The sequence below is a fragment of the Eschrichtius robustus genome, chromosome 2, assembly GCF_028021215.1.
Source record: "Eschrichtius robustus isolate mEscRob2 chromosome 2, mEscRob2.pri, whole genome shotgun sequence".
In the NCBI taxonomy this organism is placed as follows: domain Eukaryota; kingdom Metazoa; phylum Chordata; class Mammalia; order Artiodactyla; family Eschrichtiidae; genus Eschrichtius; species Eschrichtius robustus.
This window is the reverse complement of record NC_090825.1, coordinates 55391309-55414000: the sequence shown is the minus strand read 5'-3', so window position 1 is coordinate 55414000 and position 22692 is coordinate 55391309. Positions and strand designations below refer to the sequence as shown.

The following is a 22692-nucleotide window of genomic DNA, read 5'->3' as shown; positions in this document are numbered from 1 at the left end:
TTTCTAGTTTTATTGTATTGTAGTTATAGAATATTGTTTGTATTGTTCTAATCACTATTTTTTTAACACCTAATTTTGATCATTGTTTTTAATATGTTTTAAATTCTGTTAGGACAGATCAAATACCAGTGCTCCTTAAGAATTTTTTAAAAAAATACCCTTGCCCATTTATTCCTTCACATGAATTTCACAATTAATTTGTCTAAATATCTAACTATCCCATAAAGATTGAAATTAGTATTGTTTTTCACACTGGCATATTTTTATTCTAGTTTTATTTACCATGATGAGTGTGTTGCTTTCTGTTTTCTTCTTTATGATTTTATAAGAAAATAGATTTTTAAATTTCATAATTGTATGTAGACTTTTTATCTTTCAGATTCAGTGCAGCTCTCTCCCAAGGAGGATGGTATATTGATGCGCCCTGGTCAATGTGAACAGAAGTTTCATCATTTTCTTCACGAACACTTGGATGCGTGCATGTCATCTTCATCTCCCCTTGTTGCATGTGACTTATGCTTAAATAACCAGTTAGCTATTTTGAGGGAATAATCAGTTTGAATAACTGAATAATGGAAATGTGAGTGATTAAAAGAAATTCAAGGTCACACACAGTGCAGAAATTCAATCTGTCAAAATCACAACTGAACCCATTTGTATATTGTAACTTTCTTAGTAAGTATGTTAAGATTTTTATTAATGCCTTTAAAAATAAATAACTTTTTTTTTTTTTAAACCTTGACTATCTGAATATTTTTCTTTGGAATATATATGGTAGGTTGGAGTCTGTCTAAAGATGTAGAGAAAACTACTCAGGCTTATTTGGGTAAAGGGTAGTATTGTAAAGATACAACCAATTGTAAAACAATGTTGCTGATGATCCGAGGTTAGGGAACAAAGCCTAGCTGAAGCTGAATGTCAGAGGACTGGACCTGGCCCGTCAGGAACCAAGGCCGTGTTCTGTTGCTTGGATGTCATATTGTCATTCTCCTCCTGCACCTTTTCTTATCTGTCTGCCTCTCTTCTAGCCTCCTCCACACCCTCCTCATGCACACTGCCTAACATGATTGCCCAGGCCATTCTCTCTTCATCATTACCTTGCAGTTCCATCTACCATCCATTTGACTATGTCTGTGTCTCTCAGTTCAGATTCTCTGGAGAGGTAGAACATAGTACTGTTTTAGTTTAGTCTAAAGGATTGGTGTTCATACGCCTGAGATTCTCCCTAGTCCATTTAGCTGTGGGAGAAGATGTTAATATGTAAGTGCTATTTCTTTCAGAGGTTTTGCTTGGGCAAACCATGTGCCTAGCATATTAGTAGCTGCCCAGTATTTTTTGAATAAATAAGTGAATATTCAAGCGCCTGGTAAGTAAGCTTCGCAGAATGGAATGTTCTGTGGCTTAAGCTTTTTTGTACAGGGTAAGTAGAGTTTTATCATTTTTCATGACAGTTAGCTAATATTTTATATTAATTGTCTAAAATATGCCAGGTTAAATTTAGTTATGAAGGTAGCTTATTTGCTTTCTAAGATTTTTGGATGTTACCTCCCTTAATATTGTACCTAATACAGTTGGAGAGTAGTTGTAGGTTCAGGAAAGTCATTCAGTTCAGCAAATATTTATTCAGCTTTGGGTTAGGCACTGTTCTAGGTGCTTGGGAACAAAACAGATGAAAGTTCCTGCTTAAAGTGGTGGGAACTAGCTAGTAAACAAGTGAAATTTATAAGGTGTCACGTAGTGATTCATGTCACAGAGAAAAGGGAAACAGGAAAGGGAGCTGGCAGAGTGGGATTGGAAGCAGGGATGCTTTTTAAAAAAAGAACAGGGAACTCCTAATTGAGATGACATTTGAGCAGAGATCTGCAGAAAATGAGAGCCATTCACATAAGTGAAGAACCTCCCGAGCAAAGAAAATGACAGGTGCAAAGGTCCTAAGACAAGAGTGTGTTTAGCATGTTCAGGGAACAGCAAAGAAACCAGCTTGGCTGGAGTGGAAGTGAACAAGGAGGAGAGATTAAGGTCATATGTAGGCCATTGCAAGGTCTTCAGCGTTTCTTGGGAATCCATTGGAAGGTTTTGAACCAAAGGTGTTGCATGATCGGATGCATAAAAAGAGGCTTCTGGGGGGGAATTCCCTGGGGGTCCAGTGGTTAGGACTCTGGACTTCCACTGCAGGGAGAACGGGTTTGATCCCTAGTCGAGGAACTAAGATCCCACGTGCCAAGCAGCGTGGCCCAAAAAAATAATAATTTAAACAAAAAAGAGGCTTCTGACTGCTCTGTTGAAAATAGACCATAAGTTTCAAGGGAGAGAGAGCAGGCCGAGTAGGGCTTGGATCTGAGTGTATTTTCCAAGTGGAGCTCAGGATTTGCCAGTAGAATCCATGTGGAGTATGAAAGAAAGGAGTCAAGAATGACCCCCCAAGGTTTTTGGCCTGAGCAAGTGGGAGAATAAAGTAATGAGATGGGGACTTCCCTGGTGGCGCAGTGGTTAAGAATCCACCTGCCAATGCAGGGGACACGGGTTCGAGCACTGGTCTGGGAAGATCCCACATGCCGTGGAGCCACTAAGCTCGTGAGCCACAACTACTGAGCCTGCATGCCTAGAGCCTGTGCTCCACAACAACAGAAGCCACCACAATGAGAAGCCCACACACTGCAATGAAGACCCAACACAGCCAAGAATAAATAAATTTATATAAAGTAATGAGATGGAGAAGTCTGCATAAAGAGTACTTTTGTAGAAAGGAAGGAGAAGGAGTTGGGTTTGGACCTGTGTAGTCTGAGGAGTTGGATATGAGTAAAGTGTTCAAAGGAGAGACCTGGGATAAAGATGAAATTTTAGAAGTTAGCATAGACCTAGAATTTAAAGCCGTTCATCAGGATGAGATAGCCGAGTAAGTGCATATAAATAGAGATGTTAGAGGAGAACTCTGGGGTACTCCCAATGTTTAGAGATGAGATATGAGAAGCAGTAAAACAGACTGAGAGGGAGCTCGCAATTAATTAGGAGGAAACCCAGAGTGATGCCCTGGAAGCCAAATGGAGAAAGTGTTTCGAGGAGTGATGGGCCATATCAAAGCTACCGATAGGTCAGATGCTGCTAGCAAGTCACATAGGATGCGGACTAAGAAGTATTTGTTGAATTTAGCAGTGACCCTCATAAGGGCTGTTTTGGTGCAGTGGAGGAGGTGGTAGAGAATGGAAAAGAACAGATGAAGACAGCACACGTAAACAACTCTTTCAAGAATCTTTGTATTTCTGAATTTTTGTTATATTTGGGTATTAGTAAAATTATATTTGACATAGCTTTAGAATTTTTTGTGAATCTTGTGTTGTATATATGTATGTGTGTAAATTTTTTAATGTAAGATTTCTTACTGTGGGTCATGGTGAAAAAAAGGTTTAAAAAATATGGGAATTAGAACAAGAAGGTGAAGAGAATGTTTAGAAAAGAGGTAAAGGATATGGGAGATGTTACTCATGTGAGCACAGGGGAAGGATTTGGGGAGTTGGAGAAGGTTGGGATATGTGATCAGAAAGGGAGAAGTTTTGAAACATAAAGGATGAGTGTCAGGGCAATGAGGGATGACCTAGGAGTCCTGTGGAAATTGATGTATACTGGAATAAAGGGCATAGTGATCTTATGATCCAGAAGTAATCCATTCTCTGTAAAGGGCCAGGGTAAATTAATTTAGCTTTGTGGGCCTCTAAAAATGTAAAAAAACATCCTTAGCTTATAGGCTGTGGTCATACTTTGCTGCCCCCTGCTTTTTTTTTTTTTTTTTTTTTTTGGGGCCATGCCACGTGGCTTATGGGATCTTAGTTCCCAGACCAGGGATTGAACCCAGGCCCTCAGCAGTGAAAGCGCAGAGTCCTAACCTCTGGACCACCAGGGAATTCCCACTGCCCCCTGCTTTATACTAGAAGCCCTTGGCAGAAGCTCTGGACAAATAATTTGCATGGAGTCCTGTTATTTTTTAAAGTATCATTTTTAATACTACATGTATACGGTACAGAATTCAGATGATTATATGCAGGACAAAGTAAACCTCCCTACCGTGTCCACTAGCTATCCTGCTCCCCTTTCTGGAATCTATATCATCATTACCAGTTTCTTATTTAAGAAGTTTTCTATGAAGGTATGAACATGCATGTACATATATGCTCTCAGTCAATCTTAAATTTAACTAGATTCTTTTTCCTTTAGGTCTGAACTATGAAATGTAATAAGTAATACTTGTACCGCTTATGACGTTATTGCCTTCATGTCCAAATCCAGCCTTCACTGCCTACTCTGCAATAATGAATCTGGACCCTGTAACTACCCCTCCCTTGTCAGCAGGTACAGTGTAAAGCTTTGTCAGTAGAGGGTGCTGGTGAGACACAGGAGGGGCAGGGGACTACTTTTCTTGGGTCCAGTGTGGCTCTCTAGCAGACACCTGCAGCACATGGTTTCTGCAGCACATGGTTTCTGCAGCACATGGTTTCTACAGCCTTGTGCAGTGCCTGGCTTCAGCAGTGCCCAGTGGCCAGCAGCACTCAGCAGCCCCACGTGGATGGCTTTCCCTGGCACCCCCAAAACACTTCCTAAGCAAAGTGCTTCAAGCTTATACCTTCTTGGGCTGCACCTCTTTCATTAAGCCAACCTCTCTGTTGTCCATGGCTGTGCCTTCTCTGTCGAAGTCTAGATCTCAGCCCTGGGGTACTTTCTTTGGGTGCTGTGTCTCAGCCTAGCATGAAGAGCCATAAGCTATTCCCTATACCTGCTTAGAGTTCTCAATTTCATAATCAATCGTCATTATCCAGTTTCCTGTTACAGTGAATAACTCTTTATAGTAAACTTTCCCCAAATTACTGTGTGGTTCCTATCTCCTGATTGGACTGATACAAAACTTAAAACCTTTCTGATTACAAAAGCATTAGATATAAAATCAGACAAGAAGGTAATCCATCTCACCTTCTAGTAATCTCACCCTCCAGAGCAACTATTAATGTTGTAATGCTAAACTAGTTTTATGCTTTAACTATAAAAATAAAAACAGCTACTTCTAAAACAGAAAGCGGTACAAAAAGGACAAAAGTAAAAAAGAATGCCTTCCTGTCCCCTTTCTACCCACTTAAAATAGTTACCACTATTAACATTTTCTTGTGTATTCTTCCAGAAATTCTTAATGCATCTAGAAACATGAGAGTATAGTTTTTAAACAAATGGAATCATACCATATATACCGTCCCTGTGTTTCATGGTAAAAATAAAAATTAAGGTAAAAGAATGGTTGTTTTCCAACTTATACTAGCATTATGAATTTGGATTGGCCTTCTAACCATTCAGAAAACTCTGTAGATTAACTGGTAGGAATGAAATTTTGGACACAGGCACAGATGTAGACATTCACATCAAATGTAATACCTTGAACATTATGAAGTCACTGACAAAATATGTTCTCCCTGAGCAAAGTGGATTCATAAGAAAGTTTTAAGGCCATTATAAATGCATATGTTGGACTCTTAAACATGTGGTTATCTAAAAAAACACTGATACTCAAGACTCTTGAAAACACAGATTTAGCTAATTTCCAATAATGCTAAATTCTATTCTACACTTTTTTGCTTCTACAATAAGCATTGAATCAAAAGCCTCTAGAATACAAGCATTTTCCGTAAATCCTATTTCTTCATATCCAACACAGTGGGTAAAGGGAAGGTGTAAGTAAACCCTACTATACCAAAGTTAATTAAATGTACAAAACAGACCCTACAAGGATTAAGGAATATCTCTTGTTTCACCTATGTGTGAAAGTGATTCAGTCCTTAAGTTAGCCATTTTCTAATAACTTGAATACTCCTTTCATGTGGTGGCTTTAAGATAGATTGGTACACCTCTCCCTACCCGCTTCCCTGTGGCTTTGTTTGTTACTGTTTACCATAGTTAGCCTGAAAGCCTGATGCTGACCCTGATGCTTGATTAAAGGGCTGATCTTTGGTTGGGGAGGATCATTTAGGGACTTCAGAGTTACTGGTAATAATCTGTTTCTTAAGCTCAGTAATGGGTAAGCGAGTGTTTGTTGGTTTTTTTTATTACATGCCTTATGCATTTTATTCTTTTGTATGCAGTATTTAATAACAAGTTTTTGGATAATTAGGTTTTTTAAATTGTTGACAAAATTTTTTCTTGATTTAGCAGTTTTTAGCTAAATCTTCTATTTCTGAACGATTGGAGAGAATGGCAGTACCCATTTCCAGTGAAGGGTGAAGTGTTTAGATAGAGGATGCCTTTCTATCATGGCAGTAAGCAGTGTGATGTCTTCTGCATCCAGGAGCCAACTTAACATGTTAAGTCTAGTGAGTCTTCGCAGTCGTAACACACATTGACTCAAAGACTTGACTGTTGTGGCCTGAGCTTTGATACATTCTTTGAAATGCCTGGAAATAGTTAACTCTTGCAAGTTGGGCATGTTGTCCAGTGTTTGAAAGAAGTTTCTGTATCCTTCCTCTGTAATCTTGTGGTTGATTGAAAGATTAAGATTCTCGAGTTTCTGGAAACCTCCATTGATTGCTACCTTGGCTATAAATATAAAAGGAAAATATTTATGAAAACAGAATCATAAGGACTTCTCTTTCAATACTGGTAGACTAGGTTATTTGAACCAACCTCTTCTACCACCATCACTTAAAGTAGAAAATGCCCAATTTTAATAAAGATACATAAATTTAACAATAAGTACATTAGATAGATTTACTTCTAATTGGAGTATTAAAGATTAATAAATTACATTTAAAAAAACCAAACTGTATATTTTTACAAGAGACACACTTTAAATATAAGGACATAGAAAGATTAAAAGTAAAAGGGATACATCTCTAAATAACTGGTGTGGCAAAAAAATGACAACTGAAATTAGAAAATATTTTGAACTGAATGAGAATGAAAATATGACACTAAAACTTGTGAGAGGGAGCTAAAGCCAAAGTTAGTGCTCTAACTATCCATCTCAGAAAATTAGGATATCAAAAAAAAAAAAAAAAGAAAAATTAGGACAAAAAAAGCAAATTATATCCAAAGAAAGTAGCAGGGGATAATAGAGGTAAAAGCAGAATAAATGAAAAACATGTGTAGAGAAAAAAAATTTAATAAAATTGAAAAACCAATCAGGTTAAAAAAAAAAGTATTGAATATATCAGGAATGAAAAGGGGACTATCACCACAGGTCACACAGATATTTTTAAATTATAAATAAATATTATGGGCAATTTTAGAAAAGTTTTTAAATCCTTAGAAAAATGTAACTTGCCCAAACTGAACCAATGATAACACAAACGTATACCAATAGAAAACCCACAATGCGATATCACGACAGATTCATCAGAATGGCTAAAGTTTAAAGGTCTGACAATACCAAGCAGTAGCCAGAATGTGAAACAACTGCTGGTAGGAATGTAAGTTGGTACAACTATGGAAAACAATATTTACCAAATGACTCAAAGTCCACCCTAGAAATACCTCCGTATATGCATCAACAGTCACGTATAAAATGTTCATAGCAGCATTATTCATAGTAGCCAACTCATATCCAGTTGAATGGATAAATAAATTGGCGTATGTATAGTCATACATGGGATAATATACAGCAGTGAAAATCAGTGAACTCTATAGTCACACGCATCAGTATGAATCAGTATCACAAGTATGTTGAGCCCGAAGAGGCAGGCACAAGAGCACATACTGTGGAGGATTCCGTGACATATATTTTTAAAACAGGTAAAACTAATCTATGGTGAAAGAAAGCAGTATGGTGGTCACCTTTGGGAAGGAGGGGAATGCAGTGTCAGAAGGGACACAAAGGCGGCTTCTGGGATGTAATATTCTATATTGTAACCTAATGAGTAATTGTTACACAAGTATGAGTAACAAGATTTAAGTATGTTCACTTGAAAACTCATTGAGCTGTACACTTACGATTTTGTACTTTTATGTGTATTAATTTTCTATTTTTAAAAAAGTACTATAAAAATGAGTACATGGTGGGTATGTGGCCAGGTGTCTGAAACACTAGGTGTTAAGAGTGGACTTGAGGGCTTGTGTAGTCTCAAGTGGGAGGCTGTCTTTTACTTCTAAATCTGACCAGAATGAACCAAAATCCACAGAACATTAGAGGGAACAATATGATAGCAAAAATGAGGAAGTGGGTTGAACATTTTTAGAGGGACGAATGTTTTTGTAGACATTTTGCAGCAGAAAGCTTGAGGAATACCACTGGCTTTCATGTGAGCTGAAAGAGTTTATCTGAGGGTATCTCACCAATTTCCACCACGCTGTCATCATCCAAAGTCTGGAAAAATGAGAGAATGCGGAGACACTGAAGATGCTGACATTGCTGGATGATCAGTTTGGCCACTTGATGAATCCCATCCCCAGTAGGAAGGATCAATTCTTCCAGGTTATTTAAAGAACCTAAAGTGTAGGCTATATCAGAAGAGATAAAAAAGCTACTCTCTGTACTGTGTTCCCAAACAATTGTAATTGAAAGTCTCAAAAGCATGCACATTCTACGAGTCCCCATGTAGCATAGAGACTATTCCTCTTTCTCTCCAAGGGCTAGAGAAAGGGGTCAGCCTACACCTTGATCTTCATTGCTACCTCTAGACAACCATTCCTCCACCCTTCCCCAACCAGTCTCTCCTGTACTGAAGTCCAAAAGGCCTATCACATCTCCATTTCCTTTTTTTTTTTTTTTTTGGCTGCACCACATAGCTTGCAGTTCCCCAACCTGGGATTGAACCCGGGCCCTCAGCAGTGAAAGAGTGCAGTCCTAACCACTGGACCACCAGGGAATTCCTATCCATTTCCTCTTTTAGACTGAAGCTTCTACTGGCCTCCAGGATACTCTCCTAGCTCCTCAATGCCTTCAGCCCCCTTCCTTTCTGGCCTGGTGTCATCCTTAGTGAGTTCTGCCTCTTCCTCCTAGCACTAAATCCTCACAATCCGCCACTCTCATAACTTGACTTTTCACTTTGATCCCTCCTTAGCATGGCTTCGCTTGTTGCAGAGCACGGGCTCTTGGAGCGCGGGCTTCAGTAGTTGTGGCTCGCAGGCTCTAGAGCGCAGGCTCAGTAGTTGTAGCACACGGGCTTAGTTGCTCTGCAGCATGTGCTATCTTCCCGGACCAGGGCTCCAACTTGTGTCCCCTGCATTGGCAGGCAGATTCTTAACCACTGCACCACCAGGGAAGTCCCCATTTTTGTTCAAATAAATTCTTAATTTTTAATATGCTTCAGTTTATCTTTTAAGACCTGTTAGAAAAGTTAGAACTTTTTTCCAGAGCATACATTGCTTTTGTAATCATAAAAAAATAAGTTGAAAAAGTAATCTCTATGGTTATCATTTTGTTAAATCTAGGTTTTCATATACTGAGTTTTCATAACCTTAAAAGATAGTTTCACCTATATTCTAGAAACCTTTGAAACAACAGGTATTTAACTTGTCTGGAATGGATACCTGGCAATGAAATTGCATGGTGCTGGGACTTCTCTGGTGGTCCAGTGGCTAAGACTCTGCGCTCCCAATGCAGGGGGCCCAGGTTCGATCCCTGGTCAGGGAACTAGATCCCAATGCCGCAACTAAAGATCCCGCATGCTGCAACTAAAAGATCCAGCATGCCGCAATGAAGATCCCGCACGTGGCAACGAAGATCCCGCATGCCATAACTAAGACCCAGCGCAGCCAAATAAATAAATAAATAAGAAATTGCATAGTGCTGTAACAAACAAATCTGTATTCAAAGAAATGAGTCACTCTGAGAACATTGCTTTGAAAGACATCAAGTGAGATCAAGGCATTTGGAGGGTAAAAGTTGAGCAGCACTGTCCCTCCTAATGAGCAAGGGTAGCTAATACATGTTGTAATTTGTTATAGCTAATGTGAAATAGGAGGATTTTGTGGGGGAAAGAATAAGGAGCAAGCTTTAGGCACTGTTTTATAAACATACCAAATTTTTCAGCTGTTTCCTTATCAGTAATATATTGGTGCTCAAGATTTAATATCTTCAGAGAAATAAAATTTGGTAAAACAACGACTATAAAAGGGAAAAGAAAAATTTAGTTATGTCAGCTACATTTCTTATACCAAAAAGTAATGTATTTAAAGAGTATTTTAAAAGTGATAGAAATTAATATAATAATTCAGATTGAATTAATTAGTATGACAGGTAGATAACACAAATCTTTGCTCAGGAAACAATTCTCATAACTAGAAATGTTTAAACATCTAGAAACAAATATACCTTACTTGAAAATTCATGTAAGATCAGATATTTATTGCAATAGTTTTGTTCTTTGACATCAATTGCATTTTTTAAATTTGGCTGTTAAAAAATGACTGTCCACAGAAGCATCTTAAACCAAAATTTTACAATTATAGCTCTTACCAAATGGGGCGGCTTTAAAAAATGGTCCAGTAAGCTTAATCTCTTCAAGTTTCTTGCAGGAAGCAAGTACAGTCATGAGAGACTCAAGATCCGAAAAGAAATTACATTGCAGATGGAAAACACGAAGCTTTGGAGAATTCTGAATTAATTTGACTGTAAAATATCAGATTTAAGGCATCAGAGATTGAAAATTTCTATCAGAATTAGTCATATAATTTATTAACTTGTTTCAACAATAGTGAATGAAAATAAAGCATCATGATGTAATGAATTGGGCTTAGGTTCAGAGTCTGTGACTAATTGATGAGCTACATGAACCCTCATTACTGACCCTCTCTGGGGAATCAGTTTTCTCCTCTATATAGTGATGGCATTGACTCAGCTAAAACCTTCAGCTTTAACATCCTTATGTCTCTAAGTTTGCACATGATGTTTACACTATAGAAACACTATGCAAAGAAACATAACGGCAGTGACAACTCTGAAGCAAAACTCAAATTTGATGAAAAAATTGCTGAGAAATATAAGAAAACTACTAGTTCCAGCTTCAGCTACAAATTTTTTTGCATGCAGCTCTGCATGTCAGTTCAGTAGAGATTTACCTTTTTTTAGTCTTTAGTGTTTAGTCTTTACTAAACTAAGGAATTGATGATACCTAAGTCATTTTGCTAAATGATATATTTAAGAAAGATAGCTGTACAGGTTGTTCATCAACCATGAGAATAGGCTGATCAGAAACAGGGAAAGGCTTCTGATTACGACCAATCATCAGATTTCCTTCCCTCTTATCTGGCAGATCTCTAAGTTGCAATGTAAGAGCAACTTGAACAAAAACAAAATAAAAGAACTCTACAAACTATTTTTGGAGAGGCAGTATATACCACTGGTTAAGAGGTCAGACTTAATAGTCAGAATTCCTGTGTTTAATTGCAAATTTACCATTTTCTTATCTGGGTGACCTTGAGCAAATTATCAATACTTAACCTCTATAACTCCATTTCCCCAACTGTAAAAATGAGAATATAACAGTATTTACCTTGTAGAATGGGTATGAAGGTTAAATGAGTTAATATTTATAAAGTGCTTAGAACAATTCCTACCATGTAGTAACGGCTCAATAATTACAAATAGCTGTCATTTTTTAATGACAACAAGTGCTAGTCCCACAATTTACCTTGGATACAGGCTACACCCTCAGATCCACAGAAGCTTTAACTTAAATAAATTATTGGCCAAGTAGGTTTTCCAAGTGATATAAAAACAAGTAAATCAAAGTGCCACACTTACCTAGTTTGGAAGGACCGTATTCAGCTAAAATTCGGACCAATAATTTCTCCATATGGTGGAGATTTAGGAATTCTTCAGGAATGACTGAAAAAACATCTCGTTTATCATCCAGATTCACAGACAGTTCTTTCAGGCACAAGAACTTGTCCAAACTAAGAAAGAGTTGATCTAGAAAGCACACAGTTTCCCATTATTAATCTAAAGAGTTCCAAATGGAAAATTTCAAACTGTCATTTGATTCATCAAACTGTTTTCATATTTCAAATGAAAACCTTTCACATACCATAAGACTTCCTTTTTAGAAAGCACATATATGAAGATAATGCTTTCTGCAGCATTTACTGATTATCTATGTCAACTAAAAAAAAAAATATGCACAACCTAAAAGTTTTGAGTTATGTTTTATTCGGTGGACATTCTTAGGACTTCAAGTCTGGGAGGCAGCATCTCAAGTAATCCTGAAAAAACTGCTCCAAGGAGGTGAGGCGGGGAGCTAGGATATATAGGCGTTTTGCAACAAAGGCAGGTAGTCAGAACAAAAGATTACTGTTAGTAAAAGAAAACTAGATATCTCAAGTTAAGGAATTTAGCACTTTTCTATGTATGGGAAGATGCAAGAGTCTGGGGTCACTAAAATCGTTCTTTTGATATGCACCTCAGCTATCTGGGGCCAGTATCCTGTGTTTTCACATCCTGAGTTTCTTCAAGCTGCACCCTTTGGGGTGGCTGCAGTCTGATGACTGTTAGATGGCAGGTATTCTTTGTTTCCTTCCTGAGTTTCCGCAGGGCTCACTAGCGGGGGTGGCTGAAATTGCTGATAGCTACAACATCCTTTGTTTACTGATATGGCAGGCAATATTTTATTTCTCATCTACTATATGAGAAGCTCTGTACTACACTCTGGATTCACAAAGACATCTCAGCAAATGGGGGTAGGACAACTGAATTTCTCCATGCAAAGAAGTTGGACCCTTACCTCCCACTACCATATACAGAATTGGCTCAGAATGAATCAACAACCTAAATATAAGAGCTAAAACCATACAACTCTTAGAAGAAAACAGGAATAAATCTTCATGACCTTGGATTTGACAATAGATTCTTAGATATGCTACCAAGAGCACTAGCACAAAAGAAAAACAGACAAATTGAACTTTATTGAAATTTGAAACTTTACAGGTTGAAGTACATTATTGAGACAGTGAAAAGGGCAATCTACAGGACAAAATATTTTAAAACCAAGTGTCCAATAAAGATTTAATTATACAAAGAACTCCTATAACTCAAAACAAAAAGACAACACAATTTAAAAAATGGACAGAGGAACAAACAACCCAATCACAAAATGGGCAGGAGACCTAAAGAGACATTTCTCCAAAGAAGACATACAGATGGCAAACAAGCACATAAGATGCTCAACATTGCTAATTATTAGAGAAATGCAAATCAAAACTATGAGGTATCACCTGACAATGGTCAGAATGGCTATCATCAAAAAGTCTACAAATAGGGACTTCCCTGGTGGTGCAATGGTTAAGAATCCGCCTGCCGATGCAGGGGACACGGGTTCAAGCCTTGGTCCAGGAAGATCCCTCATGCCACAGAGCAACTAAGCCCGTGCACCACAACTACTGAGCCTGTGCTCTAGAGCCCACGAGCCACAACTACTGAACCTGCGAGCCACAACTACTGAAGCCCGCACACCTAGAGCCTGTGCTCTGCAACAAGAGAAGCCACCGCAATGAGAAGACCACACACCGCAATGAAGAGCAGCCCTCGCGCAGCAACAAAGACCCAACACAGCCAAAAATAAATAAAATTAAAAAAAAAAAAAAAGTCTCCAAAAATAAATGCTGGAGAGGATGTGGAAAAAAGGAAACCCTCCTACACTGTTGGTGGGAATGTAAATTGGTGCAGCCACTATGGAAAACGGTAAAGAGGTTCTTTAAAAAACTAAAAATAGGGACTTCCCTGGTGGCGCAGTGGTTAAGAATCCGCCTGCCAATGCAGGGGGCATGGGTTCAATCCCTGGTCCAGGAAGATCCCACATGCTGTGGAGCAACTAAGTCCATGCGCCACAACTACTGAGCCTGCGCTCTAGAGCCTGCGAGCCACAACTACTGAAGCCCGCGCTCCTAGAGCCCGTGCTCCACAACAAGAGAAGCCACCACAATGAGAGGCCCGCACACTGCAAATAGAGAAAGGCTGCACGCGGCAATGAAGACCCAACGCAGCCAAAAAAAAAAAAAAAAAGAAACTAAAAATAGAGTTACCATATGATCCAGTGATCCCACTCCTGGGGATGTATCAGGAGAAAACCATGGTTTGAAAGGGTACATGCACCACAGTGTTCACAGCAGTACTATTTACAATAGCCAAGACATGGAAGCAACCTAAATGTCCATCAACAGATGACTGGATAAAGAGGATGTGATGCACACACACAACGGAATATTACTCAGCCATAAAAAAGAATGAAATAATGCCATTTGCAGCTACATGGATGGACCTGGAGATTATCATACTAAATGAAGTAAGTCAGACAGAAAGACAAATATCATATGATATCACTTCTACGTGGAATCTGAAAAAGTGATACAAATGAACTTATTTACAAAACAGAAATAGACTCACAGACATAGAAAAAACCTTATGGTTACCAAAGGGGAAAGGGGAGGGAGGGAGGGATAAATTAGGAGTTTGAGATTAACAGATATAGACTACTATGTATAAAATAAACAAGGGCCTACAGTATAGCACAGGGAACTATATTCAATATCTCGTAATGATCTATAATGGTAAAGAATCTGAAAAAGTTTATATATATATATATATATATACACACACACACACACATTATCTGAATCACTTTGCTGTACACCAGAAACTAACACAAAATTGTAAATAAACTACACTTCAATTTTTTTAAATGGGCAAAAGGATTTAATAGACTGTCTCCAAAAAAGACACACTAACAGCCAATAAGCACATGAAAAGATGCTCAACAGCATTAGTCATTAGGAAAATGCAAATCAAAACCAACGTGAGATATAATTTCACACCTATTAGGATGTCTCTGATTTAAAAAAAACAAAAAAGCATGGAGGATGTGAAGAAACTGGAGCCCTTGTACATTGCTTGTAGGAATGAAAAATGCTGCAGCCAGCGTGGAAAACAGTTTGGAGTTTCCTTGAAAATTAAAATAGAATTACTATCATTAATATCCAATAATTCCACTTCAGGGTATATATCCAAAAGAATTGAAAGTAGGGTCTCAAAGTAATATTTGTGCACCCATGTTCATGGCAACTTTAGCCAGAATAAACAGTGCAAGTGTCCATCAACAGATGAATTGATTTAAAATGTGATATATACATACAATGAAATATTATTCAGCTATAAAAGTAGTGAAGTTCTGACGCATGCTACAACATGGATGAACCTTAAAAACGTGAAAGAAGCCAGACACAAGAGGACAAAATATTGTATGGATTCACTTACGTGAAATAGAATAGACAAATTCGTAGAGACATCAGCAGCTGGGGAGAAGCAGGAGTTATTGTTTAATAGGTACAGAGTTTGGGATGATGAAAAGGTTCTGGAAGTGGACAGTGGTGATGGTTGCACAACACTGTAATTGTACTTAATGCCACTGAATTGTATACTGAAAAATGCTTTTAAAGTTTCATGTATGTTTTACCATGATAAAAAATATTTGAAAAAACAAAATTTTTCTAAATTTGATGATAAATATCAACCCACAGATCGAAAAAAATGTTCAGTGACCCTCAAGTAAGATAGATACAAAGCAAAGCACATCTAGGCATTTAATAAACTGCTGAAAATCAAACCCATACTAGCAACAATCAGAAAATGAAAAAATTGAAATACCATTTACAAGAGTATCAAAAACACAGGTACCTAGGAATAAATTTAATGAAAGATGATAAAGTCTACACTGAAAACTCTCAAACACCGCTTAGACAAGTGAAAGGAGACACAAATAACTGGGAGATACTACTTCCCACTTGTTTATGTCCCAGAGTACAAGCCCTTTCTTCCATGAAGCAGGTGGGGTGAGGGTAATTCTCAAGCATCATTTACATATAGATCATTCTTTTACTAATAACAAGTCATTTGTTTATTAAGAGACTTCATTAGTCATTTTATTATTTTTATCAGAGTTTGAAAGCCATTCTGTTATTTGGAAGCCTTTCACTAATTCATATTACTGACAGAAATAAGTTAGTAAAGATTTATTTTATATCTGTTCAATCAGCAAGGATTTATGGTCTCACACTTCCAGAAGTTTTCATCCACCTAAAACTAAGAGTGAGAAGATAAAAGTACACATCCTAACAGTCATCTAAAACAGGTGCAGGTTTACCTTGTAGATGGGTTGTCTCTGAGACTTCAAGAGATTCTAGGGAAGGCAGAGTGAGAAGCAATTCCTGTTCTACTGCACTCAGCTCAAATTGGCTTATGGAGCACTTGGTGAACGAGGCCTTATACTGCTCAAGAGCTGGGCGGATGCTTTCAATAAAACCCCCGCTGCTGGTCAAGTGGAGTTCAATGCGCTGTGAAGCTGAGAAAACTTTCATTAGAAATCTTAGCATCTCCTGATCCACAGCATCAGTACCAGTCACACGAACTTCCAGAAGGGGAATCTTGTACTGCTTTGGAGAAAGGTTCCAATAGCCAGTGCTGATATCTGCTGGTGCCTTGAGTTGCATGTTCAGAAAACGGTTCATGGTTTCCTGTTTTTCAACTAAATTCTGCTTCCATTCACTCTCAAGTTCAAAGGCAGAAGCATAGTCCTGATCTATAGTTGGTGCCTGGGATTTGTCAAAACTTTTTTCCAGGAATGAAAAATCTGATTTGGGTAACCTATTTCCTCTTATGGAGACCTGCATGCTCCCCAACAATAACAGGCTTTCTGGGTGGTCAAAAAAATACGGTAACTTAAGTACACTCAAAGACAGGGTTCTCCCTCGAAGGAACTGCAAAATAAATGGAGAACAGGCAGCAACAGTGTTGCTTCGATAAGCAATTTTTACAGCCACAGCCAGTAAATGTTTTGAAACCAGTGAAAGGTAATCTTCTGGAGAGTATTGCCACAACACCCTGAGAAATTGCATCTTCTCTGAAATCTCTGGATGATGCTTCAGGTAGTCATCATTTTCAGATATATTCTCCAGTGTCTCTTGATTATCCACCAAAAGAAGCAATTGGGATACAATTGTTGGCCCTGCCTTTGTTGAAGGGTGGCAAGAGACATAGTTCAAAAAATTTTCATAGGGACCTATAGCCATCATGGTTGAGTTAATTTGTTTCAAATAACGAAGTCCCGAATCTTGATCCTCTTGCCTATCTGAATCCAGGAGTTCAGTCAGCCTCATCCCAGCAAGAAATTCTTGGAATGCAGCATTCAAAAACTGATAGACTGGCCTCAGTCTCTGGGCTGTGAATTTGCTCATCAGGTACATGGCTAGATCTTCATCTTCACCAATCCCTACTTCTATGAGATCATCATCACTAAACTCAAAGCAAGATGAAAAAAACCCTTTCAAGGCCAGCTCGCCACAGGAGGACACAGTTGCTTTGAGAAAGTCAGCTGCAGTTTTGTGCTTTAAGAAAAGGCATTCTATATAGGACTTGAAAACAGCCACATCATCAAAGGACTGACAAAGAGGATACCGAAGCCAATTAGCACAGATTGCTGCTACGACGAAGGGAGTTTTCTGAATTCCCAGCAATGTTTCATTCATTCTAAAGTCAATCATAAACTTTCGCAGACGGGTCAAATTGTCTGGAAAGAGCTTCCGTAATATATAGATGGTATTACAGAAGGGAAACGCTTTGATCTCTAGAATTGTATGTAGGTATCGGCGGATGTCCTTGGCCCTGTTTGTATGGACAGCAATCAATAAGCAGGTCCTTGACAAATGGTTTTTTTGAATCATCCTCTGTATGATTTGGGGGATTGAGCCCATCTCTTTGTAGTCATCCAAAAGGAATAACACCTGGTTCTTTAACTGCTGGATGATGTTCCTCAGGCCCATTTCAGTAACAGATCCTTCTGTCTCTAGGAGCTGGTCACAAATGACATTGGCCAGCCCCTGGTCCAGTCTGGTAGAGCCAAGGGAGACGTAGAAAACCAGCTGGAACCTGTGTAACAAGGGACAGCATCCTGATGCCCATAGAAGAGCTACTTTCTTCAGGAGGACCGTCTTTCCACTACCAGCTTCACCCTCCACACACACGACAGAGTTCAAGTTAGCAAAGACCTCAGGCAACACCACAGGCTCCTGCACAGTACTGATGATGTGTTTTGAAGCAAGGGACAGATCACAACTCAGCAGCTGATCGGTGGCTGGACAGGAAGAGACCTCAAGCAAAGACATGTGGGAGAAAGGGGCACTGGTGTAGGCTTTTCTCAGGTGCTCACTTAGACTCTTTGCCTCCTGAAGCCACTGGGCTTCACCATGGGCCACCTCTGTGGAGAAAAGCAAGGAGGCACAGTTATAAATACTCTTTTAAAATCCCCTACGTAGAAATATATGTACACATTCATATAATCCCATGTGCTACTTCCAGATCCTTACCTGGCACTACAGAACTCACTGCTGACTCTTCAAGATTGCTTTCACTTGTAGTTTCCTTTGAAAAGAAAATCCTCTATTAAATCAACATTTGTATAAGAGGGTGGGGCTTTGAATTACAATTAGGGACCAGACATTTTCTAAACCCAACCCACCCTCAAGTATTTATGCCAGTTGCAGGGAGGAGTGCTACAAATATGAAACAATAAGTGATCTGCAAACACACGCAAGCGTGTGCTCCTGGGTGATATCCAAACAGTTCATTCCATGGGTGACTTGGGCCGTGATTACCGTCCAGGTGGTTAGAATCACAGTGTCTAGAGCAAGACGGACCCTCCAGAAATCATTAGGTGCAACTTCTGATCTTAGTTATCAACAGTTTTTTAAATATTACATACCTGGGATATAGGAAGGTTATGTTTCTTCCTTTAAAAATAAGCTATTTAAGGGGCTCCCCTGGTTGTCCAGTGGGTAAGACTCCAGTTTCCAGTGCAGGGGGCCCGGGTTCCATCCCTGGTCGGGGAACTAGATCCTGCATGCATGCCGCAACTAAGAATCCACATGCCACAACTATGAGCCTCCGTGCCACAACTAAAAGATCCCACATGCCACAACTAAGATCCAGCACAGCCATAATAAATAAAAAATAAATAATAAATAAATATTTTTTTAAAATAAGCTATTTAAAGGAGGTGGGGGGATGAGCAAAGATGAATCAAGTGAACGACAAATTACCTTGTTTTCTTTTTGGGGGATGATGAACATAATACACCTAACATACAGCCTCAAATAAGGGGTGTGTGTGTATTAAATTGGCAGTGGCTAATCTCCTAGAGAACTATGTAGAATTTCTCAGTTTAAAAAGGGGTCAACCTATTAATCTGTATTTTTGATTTGGTTGGTTGGTTGCTGTTGTAAAAGAAACATATCTTCCCAGCTTAGAGAAAGGCCAACTACCAAGTCAGACCTTACTGTCCTCCAAATGATGATCACAGATGGAATCCAGGTAGCCTGGACGCTAATCAACTTTTAGGTCCAAACGAGTCTGGGCCTCAATGTAGAAGGGATTGACTCTACATTTCATGAAACTAGGTATTATGTTTTGTTTATTGTAGCATCCCCATCTGCAACTGGCACATGATCGGTGCTTAACAGATATTTGTAGAATTCATTTATTTATTTTTTTTATGATGAGCAGTTCCTGTTCAAAAACAGTTTTTAATCACATGATCACACACTCTGAAAATATACAAGGTGGTGTTCATACCGTTAAGTCAGAAAGTTCACCGTGGCTCTGAAGGTCTGGAATTACTTCTGCAGAGCACTTCATATTTTGGAGAAACTGACAACTAAGCACAAAAGTTAAAAGTTATAAAAATAATTGTATGGGACTTCCCTGGTGGCGCAGTGTTTAAGAATCCGCCTGCCAATGCAGGGGACATGGGTTCGAGCCCTGGTCCGGGAAGATCCCACATGCTGCGGAGCAACTAAGTCCATGCGCCACAACTACTGAGCCTGTGAGCCCTAGAGCCTGTGAGCCACAACTACTGAGCCCACATGCCACAACTACTGAAACCTGTGCACCTAGAGCCTGTGCTCCGCAACAAGAGAAGCTACTGCGATGAGAAGTCTGCACGTAGCAACGAAGACCCAACGCAGCCAAAAATAAATTAATTAATTAATTAATTTTAAAAAACAGTTGTATGCAATTAAGCATTTGCATTAGGTTTTCAAAACCACTGTTAGAGTTTTAGTGGCAAAAATTAAGTATAAAATTAACATTTCCAGTGATTCTGTCAGTGTCTTTATCAAACAAGACATGTAGGCTGTAAATCTCAGCAGTAGAGATATAAATGGTTCATAAAGTAATGGTGGGCATAACCAGCCAATGTGGTGGAATGGGAGCATATTTAACACTCATCCATGAAACCAACTAAAATGAAGCTAAAGGAAAAAAAAATAGAGAAGACAGCTCTATCTATGGATTCTGGAATAATGACAACAAAAAGGACATTAGTAGAAAAAATGGTGAAATACGTATAACATCTGCAGTTGGTAGCAATGTACCAGTGTTGGTTTTTAAATTTTAACAAATGTACCAGGATAATATAAGGTGTTAGTATTAGAGGAAACTGGGTGTGGGAATATAGGAACTCTCTGTATTATCTTTTCACCTTTTCTCTAAGTCGAAAATTACTCCCAAATAAAAAGTTTATTTGGGCTTCCCTGGTGGCGCAGTGGTTGAGAGTCTGCCTGCCAATGCAGGGGACACGGGTTCGCGCCCTGGTCTGGGAGGATCCCACATGCCGCGGAGCGACTGGGCCCGTGAGCCACAATTACTGAGCCTGCGCGTCTGGAGCCTGTGCTCCGCAACAAGAGAGGCCGCGACAGTGAGAGGCCCACGCACCGCGATGAAGAATGGCCCCCACTTGCCGCAACTGGAGAAAGCCCTCGCACAGAAACGAAGACCCAACACAGCCATAAATAAATAAATAAATAAAATATTAAAAAAAAAAAAAAAGTTTATTTTAGAAAAAAACTCCATCAATATGAAAACTAAAGGATGGCCATAAACATACTCTCTAAAAACAATTTGCTAGACATCATGAAACTGGAACATAAAATACCTTCTAAATTCAGGTATGATGTCTGCCTGAAGAACCAAGGAAGAAAATTCTAAAGAGCTCTACCCACAATCATTAACTTGGATAGGTGAGAACCATAAATGTCAGTAGGTAAACGATAAAACTAGAAACAACTATCTTGGTTTATTTTTATGCTGCTGAATTACAGGAAAGCAGGAGATAAAGCAAGAGGACACATCATTTTTATCTTCCTACTTGAAGATGAGCCCAGGAATAGAAGGGTAGCTACAGGAAAATAGCTAGTAGGACTTCAAATGCTTCTGTCCAAGGTCACTATGCAGATAGATCCATCAAGGAAAAGGACTCTGAAGGAAGGTAACATACAGGCATTTTCATACAAGTAAAGCCAGTATAGTTAGTTGCCAGCAGATCAGCACTACAAGAAATGTTAAAGGAAGTTCTTCAGTTAAAAGGAAAATGATAACAGATGGAAACTTGGTTCTACCCAAAGGAATGAAGTGTGCCAGGGATGGTAACTCAATGGGTAAATAAGAAATACATTTTTTCTCTTTTTAAAATGTATTTAAAAGATAATTTTTAAAGCAAAGATATAACACTATATTGTGAGATTTAGAATATATGTGATGTAAAAATGTATGAAAACAAAATCACAATAGGAGGGGGAAAATAGAAGTATACTGTTATATGGTTCATACATTATATGTCAACTGTGATAATATTATTTGAACATGACTGTGATGTGTTAAATACGCATTATGTAGATTCTAGAGCAGGTACTAAAAAGATAAAGATGTACATCTAAAAAGCCAACAATAGAGATAAAATGGAATACTAAAAAATACTCAAATGCAAGTCAGGAAAAGAAGAAGAAACAAAGAAGAGATGGGATAAATAGAAGACAAATAGCAAAATAGTAGATTTAAATCCAACCATATTAATAATTATATTAAATGTAAATGTTCTAAACACTCCCATTAGAAAACAGATATTGGGGAATTTCTTGGGGGTCCAGTGGCTAGGACTCTCAGCTCTCACAGCCAGGGGCCCAGGTTAGATCCCTGGTCAGGGAACTAAGATCCCATGAGCTGGCAATACGGCCAAAAAAACTCAAACAAACAAAAACAAACAACAACAACAAAAAAGAAAGCAGATATTGTCAGACTGTTAAAAAAAAGCAAGACCCAACTATGTTGCCTACAAGAAACTCACCTTAAATATAAAGTCATAAATATAAAGTCATAGATTAAAAGTAAAATGATTTCGGGAATTCCATGGTGGTCCAGTGGTTAGGACTCAATGCTCTCTGGGTTCAATCCCTGGTCGGGGAACTAAGGTCCCTCAAGCCACGCAGCGTGGCCAAAAAAAAAAAAAAAAGTAAAACGCTTTCAAAAAAGGTAGTATCATGTAAAAACTATACAAAAGCTGGAGTAGCTACATATATTAATATCAGATAAAGACTTAAGAATAAGGAGTACTATGAGAGATAAAGAGGGCCATTTCATATATTCTCTGAATATGAAAGAGGAAAGGGCAAAGAATAGCCAAGATATGGTCCTGAAGAAAAAGAACAAGGAAACTGTATGGGAAAGTATGAAAATATGCTCAACATTACTAGTAATTAGATTGACCAAAATTAAAATTTGGGCAATACTAAATTAGTGAGGAAGCAGACAGAATGGAAACATCTATGCTAGTGAGAATATAAATCAGTACAACCACTTTAAGAAAAGTTTTGCATAATCTAGTAAAGTTGAATATGTGCAAACCCTAT

The 22692-nt window shown here is 38.5% G+C and overlaps 2 protein-coding genes across 6 annotated transcripts in view; one reads left to right on the top strand and one right to left on the bottom strand.

Moving 5' to 3' along the window:
* Positions 1-736, top strand: part of LOC137759340 (survival motor neuron protein) — a 43603-nt gene extending 42867 nt beyond the window's left edge. For 3 of the 5 annotated variants that reach the window (XM_068535472.1, XM_068535467.1, XM_068535466.1), the window contains one exon: positions 380-736. The gene's annotated coding sequence lies outside the window, so the exon portion shown is untranslated. Of the gene's footprint in view, positions 1-363 lie in introns of all 5 variants that reach the window. The other 2 variants (XM_068535468.1, XM_068535470.1) reach the window with 1 other exon arrangement.
* A 5133-nt stretch (positions 737-5869) lies between these two features.
* The window catches only part of NAIP (NLR family apoptosis inhibitory protein), a 31188-nt gene continuing 14365 nt past the window's right edge, over positions 5870-22692 (bottom strand). Inside the window, exons 7-14 of the mRNA XM_068535464.1 lie at positions 19583-19664; positions 18319-18373; positions 16101-18209; positions 11714-11881; positions 10427-10579; positions 9989-10075; positions 8302-8466; positions 5870-6567 (exon numbers count right to left, since the gene is read on the bottom strand). Coding sequence (XP_068391565.1) covers positions 6203-6567; positions 8302-8466; positions 9989-10075; positions 10427-10579; positions 11714-11881; positions 16101-18209; positions 18319-18373; positions 19583-19664 — 3184 coding nt within the window. The 3' untranslated portion in view covers positions 5870-6202. The remainder of the gene's footprint in view (positions 6568-8301; positions 8467-9988; positions 10076-10426; positions 10580-11713; positions 11882-16100; positions 18210-18318; positions 18374-19582; positions 19665-22692) is intronic.